The 13,253-nt window shown below is 41.3% G+C and overlaps 1 protein-coding gene across 2 annotated transcripts; it reads left to right on the top strand.

The window, feature by feature from the left end:
• Positions 1–2,841: 2,841 nt before the first annotated feature.
• On the top strand, positions 2,842–11,828 carry fdps (farnesyl diphosphate synthase (farnesyl pyrophosphate synthetase, dimethylallyltranstransferase, geranyltranstransferase)). Of its 2 annotated transcripts, XM_015950413.3 has the most exons (10): positions 2,842–2,999; positions 3,363–3,515; positions 3,592–3,732; positions 6,734–6,814; positions 6,922–7,044; positions 7,810–7,898; positions 7,989–8,061; positions 8,211–8,288; positions 8,372–8,506; positions 11,024–11,828. In XM_015950413.3, exons 1-10 carry the CDS (start codon positions 2,997–2,999, stop codon positions 11,222–11,224), a joined length of 1,077 nt encoding a protein of 358 aa, XP_015805899.1. In that variant the 5' UTR covers positions 2,842–2,996; the 3' UTR covers positions 11,225–11,828. The 2 variants fall into 2 exon arrangements, with proteins under 2 accessions (XP_015805899.1, XP_054597127.1); XM_054741152.2 differs by lacking the exon at positions 2,842–2,999 and having other exon boundaries at positions 3,107–3,515.
• Positions 11,829–13,253: the final 1,425 nt, after the last annotated feature.

Below are 13,253 nucleotides of genomic sequence, written 5' to 3'. Positions count from 1 at the left end.
TCCTTTAATTTATTAAAAAACGAGTGTGGGCGATCACGCAACAAAAACCCTTAGACCCACAGTATAAACATGATCGGTAGCCATAGCAACCACAGGTAATGGGGGCAGCAGTAGCTCAGGTGGTAGAGCGGGTTGCCTCAGGATCGGAGGGTCATGGGTTCGAGTCCAGCTCCCGCCAGGGATGTTCTGCTGTTGTGTCCTTGGGCAAGACACTTCACCCAAGGAGGGGCCGACGGCACCAAATGGCAGCCTCGCCTCTGCCAGACCGCCCCAGGGTGGCTGTGGCTACACAGTAGCTCACCATCACTGGCAGCGTGTGAATGTGAGAGTGTAAGAAAACATCTTTGAGTGTCCTAAACAAGCGCCATATAAGTTCAATGATTATTATTATTATTATTAATATTAATGGCAGAATGATTTGTTCAAGGTGCCATCTTGTACTTTCTTTCTGCTTATAAATATACATTTCATTACCAAACTTACTTCAAGAGGCAGTTCTGCTGAAAAAAAAACAGCAAATGCTGTGTTTTAGCGCTGGTGTAGCTCCAGCATGCTAGTCCAGGATGGGGTGCTGGTGATCGGATGCTAGACCAGCATGCTGGATCCATCATCCCATCCTGATCCAGCATCAGAAGCTGGTCCACCAGCTAAACCAGCTGGTTTATGCTGGGTTTTTTTAGCTGGAAATGTCATTTGCCCGTCTCCACCAGTCAGCAGGAGACAGCCTGGACAGATCACCCGTCCATCACAGCACCACATAGAGACAAAAGAGGCAGAACATTCACTCGTTCACATCCAGGGACCATCTAGAGTTTCCCATCACTCCAACCATGCATGTTGTAAAATCTAATGATGTAACACACGACTAAAAATAGAAACAAAACAAAAACAACAAGCTCAGGGATAACTACAAGAGTAAAAAAAAACTCAATTATTAAAGAGCACAAATCATAACGCAGTCCCTTCAGGTTTCTTTAGGCGGGGTTTAATAGACTTAACTTGTTTACAAGACTTTGTTTCTGCACACTCCTCCCATACCTCGCTGTCAATTAAAGTGTAAACATCTGGCTTTTGTTCAGGCGCTGGTTTCTGGGTCTGGTTTGTAACAACTGGGAAAAACAAACACAGCTCAGTGGAAATCTGTCCACTCACATCTGTAGTGTGTGTGTGATTGAGTTTGTAAAAATGTGGCACAATGTCTGGATGTTGCAGACGAGTGTGAGGCAGCTGGGATGAGAATCGGCTTCTCCAAATCTAAGACCGTTAAGGATAGAAGGTCAGAGACGAGGTCCTGGCTCAAGTGGAGGAGTATATCCGGTCTTACCGGTTAATCCATTCCTCGTGTGGTCACGAGCTTTGGGTGGTGATCGAAAGAACGAGATCACAGAGCCAAGAGGCCAAAATTAGTTTTCACCGCAGGGTGACCGGGCTCTTCCTTAGAGACAGGGTGAGAAGCTCGGTCATCCGGGAGGGGCTCAGAGTAGACCCGCTGCTCCTCCACATTGAGAAGAGCCAGTTGAGGTGGCTGGTTCAACTGGCATCTGGTCAGGATGCCTCCTGGACGGCTCCCTGGTGAGGCTTTCCTGGCAAGTCTAACTGGGAGGAGACCTAAGGGAAGACCCAGGATGTTCTGGAGGGACTATGTCTCACGGCTGGCCAGGGAACGCTGTAGGATTCCCCAGAGGAGCTGGCCCAAGTGGCTGGGGAGAGGGAAGTCTGGGCCTCCCTGCTTAGGCTGCTGCCCCCACGATCTGACCCCAAATAAGTGGAGAATGGCTGGATGGATGGTCCAGATATTTTATTGGTGATTCTTAGTTGAGGTGCAACCTAGGTCTGTTTTGCCTTTTTACTCGTTTCCAACAAAAACCACTGCCTGAACAGAAGCGTTGTGGGATTTGACCGCGAGCACATTTCAATTTAGATGTTATAAATGCATCATGCCAAGAAAAATCTAACAATTGTTTATGTTTTCAGATCAAAGAGACCAAACTGGTAAGTGACTGAGTTATCCTTACCACTGAAACACACTGAGGTCACACCTGAATGATTTAATCCAGACAGCAGAGATTTCCAATCTGACGGTTTGTTTTTTCTAAAGGTTTCTCAATAGCAGCTATTTAAGTTTTAACAGAAAGACAAGAGTGGTCATTTCTCCTGGATTGGTGTCTGACACTCATTTGCATCCTAATTTAATTTTAAATGGATTTTAAATACGTTTGAATTCAGGCTTTTTGGTGAGTTGGTTCAAAGCAACTTCTTTTTGTATCATTTGTATGTATAAGCAAACTGAACTGGAAATACATAATTATTCTTCTGAAATTCTCTATTAGGTTGAAACATTTTTTTAGAAGTTTTTCCCACGATGATATAAATAACAAGCTATTTAGAATATTTGTAGTTTTTGATCTTTTTACAACACCAGACATCCGCCATTGTTACACAAAAAAGCCTAATTGAACCTATGTAATAGTATCAGAAACGTTTCTTGTTCGTTTTAACTTAATTTCTTCATTAATAACTAATTAATACATTATTGTCCTACTTTTTAATTAGAATAAAGAAATGTTTAAGAATCTGGAGAGAGATTAAGTAAAACAAAACGGTAATCCGAGTGGTTGTATTTATAATCTGCTATTTTACCTGTTCGGTGGTCCGTTTTTCTAATCTGAACACTCCACCTAAACTCCGCCTTCTGTAAAGCCTTATTGGTTAACTATCGCGCGAGCCTATCCTGGTTCGATGCGACTAACCAATAAAAAAACAGTCGATGTCAAACGAAACATTTGTAACCCCGCCTACTTGCAAAGAGTTATGGGACATTTAGTCCACTGGTTTCGGGATAAAACCGACAGCGTCGCGCCAATAAACTACAACCTGAATATCCGGTTTCAAGGAGCGTTCAAAGACCTCAGGTTGTCCGTAAAAAGAGGGAAAAGAAAAGGGTTGAATTTGTTCTGTTTCACCGCGCAGTTTGGAATATTGAGAACAACTACATTATGGTATGTAAAAGTTTTTGAATAAGAGAAAATATTTAAATTGTTGACGCTACAACGAGCTTGCTAACGCACTGAAGGCGGGGAAGCTCTTTGAGCTAACTATCAGCTAACGCTTCTTTTTAGCTATTGGGAGCTTGTGACATATCCTTGAGCACGATGGTTATGTTGAACTGGAACAAGTCAATAACGTCATATAGTCTCTGCTACTAAACGTTTTTGCCTTTGTAAGATTTGAGCCGATCGATAATGAGACGCCTGTTAAACTGTGCCGCTAATGCAACTAAAGCACTTCGAACCAAGTGCCTGGACCTGTCTCCGTTTAAGATGAAAAGTCACCCTCTCGTGTTGTGCTCTGCGTCTTTTCAGGGTGACAGTGTTTGCAATGGGGCACACAGCAAGAAGGCGCTGCTGTCAGACCCGCAGTTGTTCGATGCTCAGTTCGACGAGCTGCTGTCCGAGCTGACAGAGAGGGACATGAACGACTCTGGTCTCACCGATGCACTAAAAAGACTAAAAGAGGTATGTGGCGTGGTCTTTGAGGATTCTGTGTACAAGTGCAAGAGTTTCATGTAGTTGTTTCTACTTATTATTCCAGATTATGGTCTACAACGTCCCTGGAGGGAAGAAGAACCGAGGGCTGTCTGTGATTGGCTCGCTCAGGGAGCTTCTTCCACCTTCTCAGCTCACGCAGGACTCAGTGCAGCAGGCTCTGCTGATTGGCTGGTGCATCGAGATGGTGAGGGCTTTGTGTTGTTGTCTTAGTCCCTTTTCCTCAGCAGGGGCTTGACTTCAGCAGTCTCTGAGCGAGAGGTGAGGGACACCCAGGACAGGTCACCAGTCCATCGCAGGGACACACACTGAGACAAGCACTCACTCACACCCTTACAGCATGGCTGCAGCCGAGATTTGAACCTGCAACCTTCTTGCTGTGAGGCAGCCAAGCTACCAATTTCACTGCCATGCAGCCCAGGAACCTCCTTAAAAAGCTAGTGTAAAGGTTAAGTATAGTACTTAGCTGCTAAGTAGCTTGTAGGCTGTTACTACTTGTGGCGATACGGGAGTGGTCTATGACCTGTTGACGCCAAGTATGGCAATTGTACCTTCGAGTGCGATTATTTCGAAAACCCATTAAATTCGGGCGTGCTCCGGACGACCTATAGTCGTCATTACCATAATCGGAGTAGCCAGTTGTTACCAACAACGCCACCTTGGGAATTTCGCCCAAGGAAATAATTAAGGCATGTAGATTCATTCCACTTAATTGAGACAGCAGACGTGGTTTCAGAAGTTACAATTCATTTATTTAATTTAATTGAAAAAACGGTTTAAAAGACGTTTTAAGAACTGACCATGTAAAATACCATAAAAGTACTAAAATTAATGCCCCAAAAAGAAAATCAACCAATGAAGTGAATAATTAAAAATAAGTAAATTTATTTCACTCACTACTTAAATTCATGAAGTCCAAATGAGGGTAACTAAACACAGTTTAACTATAAGTTTAAATAAACAAAAAGGTCAAAAAATAGGGTCCAAACAATCACTTTCACAATGAGTTTAGACCATCAGTTTAACCAAACAAAAGTGTGTTAACCAGCAGGACTGAGGCTAGTGAGGGAGGCAGGTGACTCGGGGCAGAGAAGGCCCAACACAGCAAAAATAATAAAGAAAATATAAAGGATTCACCCCAGGCAGTGAGCATTCATACCAACGTGAGAAAACCCAGCACCACCACACTCGCACACGGGTCCGCCACCTCCGAGGCCACACTCCACACCTCCTGCCTCAGCCTGCACAAAGAAAACGAGATTAAAAACTGTAAAATCTGTACAATAGGAATTAGCTGTTCTTCCTCCTGGAATCCAGCCACGAGCCAGGGGAACTTCCTCCAACCAGCTAATTTAAAACGAGGTAAAGGAAGCGCAGCAAAACAGCGGTGCCTCCGGCCGGACCACAGAGGAATCTAAAAGGACGAGGAAGAGGTAGAAATGACCAAACTAACAAATGGCCAAGTGTGGAGACGGCGCAGCACACACCTACCGGTCCTCCTACTGATGACGCCTGAGCAGAAGGGAACTCCCTGCCCGGCAGCAACGGGGATTCAATCTGTCCCTGGTTTTACAAAGAGCTGATGTGAAGATTGTTTGACTCAGGTTATCTACCTGCAGAAGGTACACACCGTTTACCAATGCTCCGTCTACCAAAGGCGAGCGATGACGTCACACCCAACACTGATACAAACGCCCAAGCTGCACAACAGTCTGAGACACAGTAGCCCTAGTGCTAAACAGAGTAGCCGTCCAGGTACATACCACAGTCGGAGCAGAGCCGATCACACCAAAAACGCAGCCTGAGGACACGGGCTGGCAACACCAAGACGTAGCGGTATACTGAGACCAGCTGTTTCCTGAACTTACGTCCTCGCCGGAGGAGCTCCCCTCTTATAGCAGCAGCGCCCTCCTACGTACGGAGGGTGTACTGCTCTAGACCAATAAAATTGGAGCAGGTATTTCGTACTGCTACATACTGATCGGATCACAGTAAAGTAGTGGGCGGGGGATTGTTTTTTTTTTTTTTTTTGGTTGTTGCCATTTTCATGTACGCCTCTGTGTGGAAATCACTCTAGGTGGCTTCTGTCTGGAAAACTATATGCTGCCGGACTGATGAGCTAACGGCTAGTCTACCTGCAGCCAATTGTCATTTAGGTTTAAAGGTACAATGTGTAGGTTTTACCGTTATCCACCAAAATATTGTTGAAAATGAATGAAATTAAGCCCAGTTGTTGAAAAATACTGGTGGCTTTGTAACATACAACCATAAAAATCTGTTCTAAAATACATGGGAGCGGGTGTAAGTCTCTGGGCGACGCCATATTAGATGCCATGTTTCCTTCTACGGGAGCCCATGAGGACAAAGTGTATTTACTGATTTGTAACAAACGATTACAAAACTTTCATCATTCTTAAATGTTGGTGTTTTACACATTTACCTCTTCACTCGTTTCCAGTGATGAAAGGGAGTTCGATGTTGTTGTCATTTTGCTTAAGTTTGCAGTCCCCAGGGCTTTTTGACCCTAATAGGCATCCGTTGGTAAGGTCTCACTCAAACACAAAAATACTGCTTGCATTGATTTAGGCATCTACTGCTCCCATCACCAGGAACAATACACACTGTCACTTTAAAATGCATTTGTTTTTAGAAAAGAAACGGTCTAATCTGCCATGTTATTATGTTATTTTATGCTTTACTTGATTACTTTGGCAGAGATGTTTCTACCATTCTAGACTCCTGGATGCACCAGAGTTCTGTGTAACAAGTACATCAGGGTTCGATCTGCATGTTGCTGCTAATATTTACTCATCAACATAATGTAATTTAAGTAACTTAGTAAAGGTTTATAAAATAGTGTTTCATAAACTGCTATTGTAACTGTTTTAAAGCAGCAGTACTCAGCTTTTGAAATCAAATGTGTTCCGACTAGCAGTTAGCTCATCAGTCCTGTAGGGAGTCAACTCTCCAAACTGATGCCATTCAGGTCAGAAATCTATCTTGAACTTTTTTTAAGTAACTGTTGGACAATAAAACACTTAGATTTGGTTTTTAGGTTTTTTAACAAGATATTTTTCAATGAAACCCAATTTTCACCTCATCAAGCACAGACTGTGACTGTTGTAGTGACACTTACCGAGTGCGTTGCTATTTCTGATCTCAGTCTTCCCACTGTCTTTTTATCACAGCTTCAGGCGTTTTTCCTCATGGCAGATGACATCATGGATGCATCTGTGACTCGCAGAGGACAGCCCTGCTGGTACAAGAGGGTGAGACTTTATATTTCTAGAAAAATATGCTAGAATTTACTTTTGCAGTATGATCATTTACACATTTCCATGCCTCCCTTGTAAATCTTTCCCATTCCTTTTGAAAGGATGGAATAGGCCTGGATGCCATTAATGACTCCCTTCTGGTGGAAGCATCCATCTACAGACTGCTTCGGAGGCACTGCAGGAATCAGCCCTATTATGTCCATTTACTAGAGCTGTTTAATGAGGTAAGTCTGTCTCCGAGGGAAAAAAGGGGGGAAAAATGAAATGAAAGAAGGAAAAAAAGGGAAATAAAGAGAAAAGGTGAAAGAAGAAAAAAAAGGAAAACGAGAAAAAAAGGTGAAAGAAGAAAAAAGGAAAAAGGAAGAAAAAAAGTGTGTCTTTGGGAAAAAAAAAGAAAAGAACAAAAATAAGGGAAAAAAAGATTAATAAAAGGAAAAAAAAAGAAAAAAGTGAGAAGAAAAAAAGGGGAAAAAAATAAAAAGGAAGAAAAAAAAGTCTGTCTCCGAGGGAAAAAAAGGGAAAAAAGAACAAAAAAGGAAAAAAAGATTAATAAAAGGAAAAAAGAAAAAAGTGAAAGAAGAGAAAAAAAGGAAAAAAAGATTAAAAAAGGGAAAAAAAGAAAAAAGTGAAGGAAGAAAAAAAAGAAAAAAATTTAAAATAGGAATAAAAAATGTGTCTCCTTGTAAAGTGGTGGTGACTGAGTGAAGGAGGTGTGTCGGCTCAGAGCTCTAAGATCACACATAATTACAGCGTAGCATTTATTTATTTTTTTTGTGTGAGCTGTTTTCTTTCTCTGAATTTCCTTCACATAAAACGGCTAAAATCACTAAAATACCAAAAGTGATTTTTAAAAAAACTGCTAATTTCCAAATGTTTTTATTTAAACTCCTTTAAAGAAAAATCTTTAATGAATTACCTTTTGAAAATATGTCCCGACTAAAGGTCAGAGAGGTAACGGCTAAACCGCTCGTGAAATAATTTTGTTTCAGACGACTTTCCAGACAGAACTCGGTCAGGCTCTGGACCTCATGACGGCGCCGCCAGGTCAGATTGACCTCAACAGATTCACTATGGAAAGGTAAGAAAAGGAGAAAAGTCTAAAATATTCATTTTAAATACTCACAACCTGTTTACTGCAACATATGACTACACTTTTGTCATCCTTCAGGTATAAAACTATTGTCAAGTACAAGACGGCTTTCTACTCGTTCTACCTCCCTGTGGCCGCTGCCATGTACATGGTGAGTGTTTGTGCTGGAATGATGATATTGAATGTAGGGTTGCAGAACTGCGAGAAGGTCAGACGCAGATGACAGGTTTTTTTGCAGCCGCAAACGAATGGACAGTTTGTCGCGCTCGTCTCGTATCAGCTGTGTTTTTCCTTCTCTAGGCGGGAGTTGACAGTGAAGAGGAGCACACTAACGCCAGACACATCCTGCTGGAGATGGGGGAGTTCTTTCAAATCCAGGTAGACACTTTTTAGCAGGTATAACATGTATTTTTTATCACTGACTGAGTAATGTGTGGTAATCGGTTGCGACTGATTTGCAGGATGATTACTTGGACTGTTTTGGTGACCCTGCAGTGACGGGGAAGATTGGGACGGACATCCAGGATAACAAATGTAGCTGGCTGGTGGTTAAAGCTCTAGAGGTCCTGAGTCCTGAGCAGAGATCCCAGCTAGAGGTGAGATTTAAGAGTCTCTTCTTCTGCCTTAGCCAAGTCACTTAAGAATGAAACACAAAACAGGTTCCTGCTCCTCCGCCCTACTGGTGAAAAGTGGAATTACAACTGTCGTGAACAACTCTGCAGCAGCCTGCTGTAGCTAGCGCTAACAACGAGCTAACACTGTAATGATTCAATTAATACTAAAATAAATCACAAAGTAAAAAGATCCACACTGTTGGACAAAATTATTACTTACAAGTCCAGTAGCAACAAAGCCAGGTCACCATCTTTAAATTATTTAATTACTTAGGCTATTTATTTATTTATTTATTTATTTATTTAATGTATTCGTTATTTATACATGCTTTTTAAACATTTTTTTACTGTGATTTATGTTCAACATTATTTTAATATATATATATATATATATATATATATATAGATCTATATATCTATATAGATCTATATATATATATATATATATAGATCTATATAGATATATAGATCTATATAGATATATAGATCTATATAACTTTTTATATTACATTTCTCATTTTAGCTCTTATGATTTTATATTTTAACCTTAATTTAACCATTTTCCAGTGCTTCCTCTGTGGGAGCCCCTTGCCCCGGCGGTGGTGGTCGGCTGTGGTGGCCTGGGTGCCTTCCAGGTGTGCCTGGGTGGAGGTGGGGGGTCTCTGCCATCCCTGCCCTGGGCGCCCTGTGTGGGTGCCTCGGCTGCTGCTGTAGATCTGCTGCTGCCGGGGCGGATGGCTCCCCTGATGGTGTTTCCTTATCCTTATCTTAGCTGGTCTGGCTCATCTGATCTCAGTCAGTCGTGTTTTTTTTTTTTTACCATGGGGAAGGGTGTGTGTGTGTGTGTGTGTGTGTGTGTCGGGGGTGGGGGGGGGGGTGGGAGGACAGAGGACAGGAGAACGCGCAGCTAATTAATTAAATAATTTGGTTCTGTACCTTTCTCTTCAGCACAGCCGACAAAGGTTTATGATGGGTCAGTCCTCCTGCATGCTCAGATCATTCCCTTCCCTTGCTTGAAAATTTGTTCCAAAATGAAAGTTGATCCCACATCTTTTTTATCTGTGAATTCAATGCCGTTCGGCGAGTCTCAAATAAAAATTTGGGCATCTTACTGTAAAAAAATTATCATTCATGTAAAAAAGAAACTCTAAATAAATTACGTTCACACCCAGAATCGAACTCGAATCTTCTGCACGAGAGTCCGACGTCTTACTAGGTGAGCTAAAGCGCCAGTGACATCTTTCGTATCTGTAACTTGACAGATGAAACAACATTCAAAGAACGGTTCGGAGTGAAAATGGCTATTTTGTTGCTAATTAGCAGGAAATATCTAGAAGAAAGTTCTACAGAAAGTAGCTAAGGGTCCTCAGAAATGTAGCTAGCTTTGTCACTAGGTGTTAGGAACAGCGACAAAGTGGCACTGCCTCTCTCTCTGCTGCTAAAGCTACGGATAGCAAATGCTACGGGCGATGCCTGAGCGTGAACGCGCATGAAGCAGCCTGCTCGACCCGAGCATCTCTCTTTTTCTGTGATTTTACAGAAAAACAGGCAATCACAGTAAAAATGCCAGGGCTCATTCTACAGGACCAGGGCATTGCAGGAGAATGTATGAAGAAGACATTTATTATTTCTATACATGTTTTGGCTGTCAGACTTCCATAATGTCCCTTTAAAGCTGCTCTTTGAGTTTTCTCAACAAGAAGAGCATTGATCCAATATTTTTCATCCGATGCTGCTGATCTGGATGTTTTTCTCTCCATCCTTTCATTTTCTTTTCTCGGTTTGAAGGTTTTTTTCCCTTCAACAGGATAAGTGTCAAAATAGTCAGTTTGAGTTTTAATTTTACAATTACAAAAAAAATCCTCTTAACTATCGCAAAAACTCCGAGATTGCTTTAACTCTACAGGAAAACTGTGTACAATATTTAGCTGCACATTATCGATCTAATCAGGGATGTGTATTTTTGAAATTCTGGTGATACGATACAGGGGAGATGATAAGATATATCACGATATATTGCGATACATTCAGTCAGACGTTACAAGCAATTTTTTTAAATGAATTTATTGCAAGAATGTGCAATAAATAGTCCAAACTGATACGTAACATGTTAACATGAGGTATCTGAACCACGATGGAGGGATTTACATTTCAATGGTGGAAACAAAACCCGTTGCACACTGCTGCCAACTAGCGGGTGGCGATTGAATTGCACAAAACGAAAAGAAAATACACAAGTTTGTATGTAAATTCTTTCAAGAATTAGATACACGGCTTTTGAATATCGATATAATACTGCAGAAAAAATATCACGATATATTGCCATATCGATATTTCCGATACACGGCTTTTGAATATCGATATAATATTGCTGGAAAAAAATATCACGATATATTGCCATATCGATATTTTTCTTACATCCCTAGATCTAATAATCCACGAACCCCTGAATCAGTCTGTTCTAAACTGCATCATATTCTCACCACACGTCTTCCTCAGGCTTGCTACGGTCGCAGTGACGACTCCAGCGTAGCAAAGGTCAAGGAGCTGTACAACACCCTGCAGATGCCAACGCTCTATCAGCAGTATGAAGAGGAGAGCTACCAGCGGCTGCAGAAACTCATTGCTTGTCACGCTCAGAACCTTCCTCACTCAGTCTTCCTAAATTTTGCCAAGAAAATCTACAAGAGGAACAAGTGAGGGGTGTCTTTGTTTTGGTGTAATTATTATGGGTTCCTCTTGCAAAGAAGTGAAAGTCAAGTCTGAATGCTTTTGTAATAAAGTTGAAGGCCAAGAGCGGGCGAGCGGTGTAAATATCTTGTCATCAAACAGCCACTTTGGGTAAAGTTATTATGGATAACGTGTTTTTGATGCGATTAGACAGATTTGACCAACGTCTGTATTCTTTTCTTTTGTAAAAGATAAATTAAAGCCTTTTGTGACTCCTAACTAGACGGTAATATTTAAACAGCTCGTTTTTTTGTTTTGTTTTTTTTTTTGGTTGAGTTTCTTAAAAACAAAACAAAAGAAAGTAACTTTTGTACTTCTAGAAGAGTTTCACAGCTAGTTTATCAGACAGTGACAAACAAGCATCTATTTATTTATTTTATGCTCTTACTTGTGAGAGGCAACTGCAGTCAGGCAAAAGCAGACGCAACTGTAATCACAATCCCTTCACACTAGATTATTTTATGTTTGTGCCGTCTTTTCTGGCTCAGATGTAATTTCAGTAAATAATTTATGATCAGTATTTGCTGTATCCTGGTATATTTGTGTGTGTAAAATAAAAATACTGTTGATAAAGTTTTCTCTGTCTGCTTTAAAAGGACAGCCGTTGTCCCAGCCCCAAAACGTTCAGCTGAACAGGAAATGAAAGAGTGTAGTCCAGTGGCGCCCCCAAGGGGTGGCAATGGCCCCCTCAGGAAACGCCAGTGTTCAACCGTAAATTTGTCTTATTTATTCAAGACAAAAATGTTAAACAAAAAATATACAATTAATATCAAAAGAAATGATCTGATTTTTTTAATAATGTTTCTTCTGCTCACCATTAAAAAAAAATTCTATAAGTTTTTGCGAAGACAACAGGTGAATTAAACAAAAAAAATTAAAATTTTGAAATAAAATATCAAATAACTAAAATTTTTATTTTTTTCTGTAAAAAGGAATAAAGAGCAATGCATCGCCACAGGCTCAACTCTCAAGAGTTACCACAAGGACCAGTTAAGCTTGGTTTATGCTTGACGCATTTACTTTCCGCTTGGTGATGCGGCTCGCGGATGGAACGAGCATCACAACTTGCAGCGTTTATGGTTCATGCGGCTCGTCTCTGCGGTGAGCCAATATTCTCCCAAACTGTAGGGGGCAGCATGGAGCTCTACAGCCTGCATCCAACACTACACCATAGTAGAAGTAGAAATTACTGTTTACAACATGGCATTCCAGCATTTTTAACAGCGTCCTCGTCTTTTCCGACAGTGCGAGCTATTTCTCTCCAAGAATTATTAACAACATGTCGATCACGGTGATCTCTGAGAGCTGAATCATACAAATGTCTGTATTTACGAACCTCTGTCTTACTAGTTCTTGCCGGTCCGCCATGTTTTTCCGCGTCCGACCGTCCGCGTGGTTAGAAAATTTCCTAGGTGCGCGGTGCGGAAAGTTTGGGCCGTGCGGAGGCGCGGTGGAGGGGCGTGGTTGTTAAAATGATGCAATTTTGCTGCGCAGAGCCGTGCGGAGCTTGCAGACGCGTCAAGCATAAACCAAGCTTTAGGTGTGCCACCCTGACATTTTCCTTGGCCCCTTTGGCCACCCTTATCAAATTTTTCTGGGGTCGCCCCTGCTCTTAACAGCTGGTTTTGATCCACATCAAGAACTCGTTTTGACACCACCAGTAGGAAAGATGCCAGAATTTGAGATGACCTATGGAAGCCATCATCCATGACCATTCTCGCTCACGAGTACCAGACTGACGCTGTCGGATGGCAATAAATGAACGTGAATTCGAGCTTATTTCATGATAAACACGTTTTTAAATTTCATTTAGATTTATCTGACAGTCATCCACGTTTTGTTGTGAATAAATTTACGTTCAGATCCACAAAACAAACAAATTCAATCTGCAGCAAGCAATAGGTTTAAAAATGTTATTAATAAACAAATAAACAACATATAAATAAAAACGGGACTAAAACTCTAAATTTCAGCAGCGTTTTTAAATACTAAAGAAAAG

This window comes from Nothobranchius furzeri, chromosome 5 (genome assembly GCF_043380555.1).
Source record: "Nothobranchius furzeri strain GRZ-AD chromosome 5, NfurGRZ-RIMD1, whole genome shotgun sequence".
Taxonomy (NCBI): Eukaryota; Metazoa; Chordata; class Actinopteri; order Cyprinodontiformes; family Nothobranchiidae; genus Nothobranchius; species Nothobranchius furzeri.
Note: the sequence above shows the minus strand (reverse complement) of the source record. Positions and strands in the feature narration are given on the sequence as shown.

What these genes read in the sequence shown, in the direction of transcription:
- fdps (XM_054741152.2), top strand. Translation starts at nt 3,243, where the DNA reads ATGAGACGCCTGTTAAACTGTGCCGCTAATGCAACTAAAGCACTTCGA. An exon ending in TACTAGAGCTGTTTAATGAG is followed by an intron (nt 7,045 to 7,809) that starts GTAAGTCTGTCT and finishes ATTTTGTTTCAG; the next exon opens with ACGACTTTCCAGACAGAACT. An exon ending in AACAGATTCACTATGGAAAG is followed by an intron (nt 7,899 to 7,988) that starts GTAAGAAAAGGA and finishes GTCATCCTTCAG; the next exon opens with GTATAAAACTATTGTCAAGT.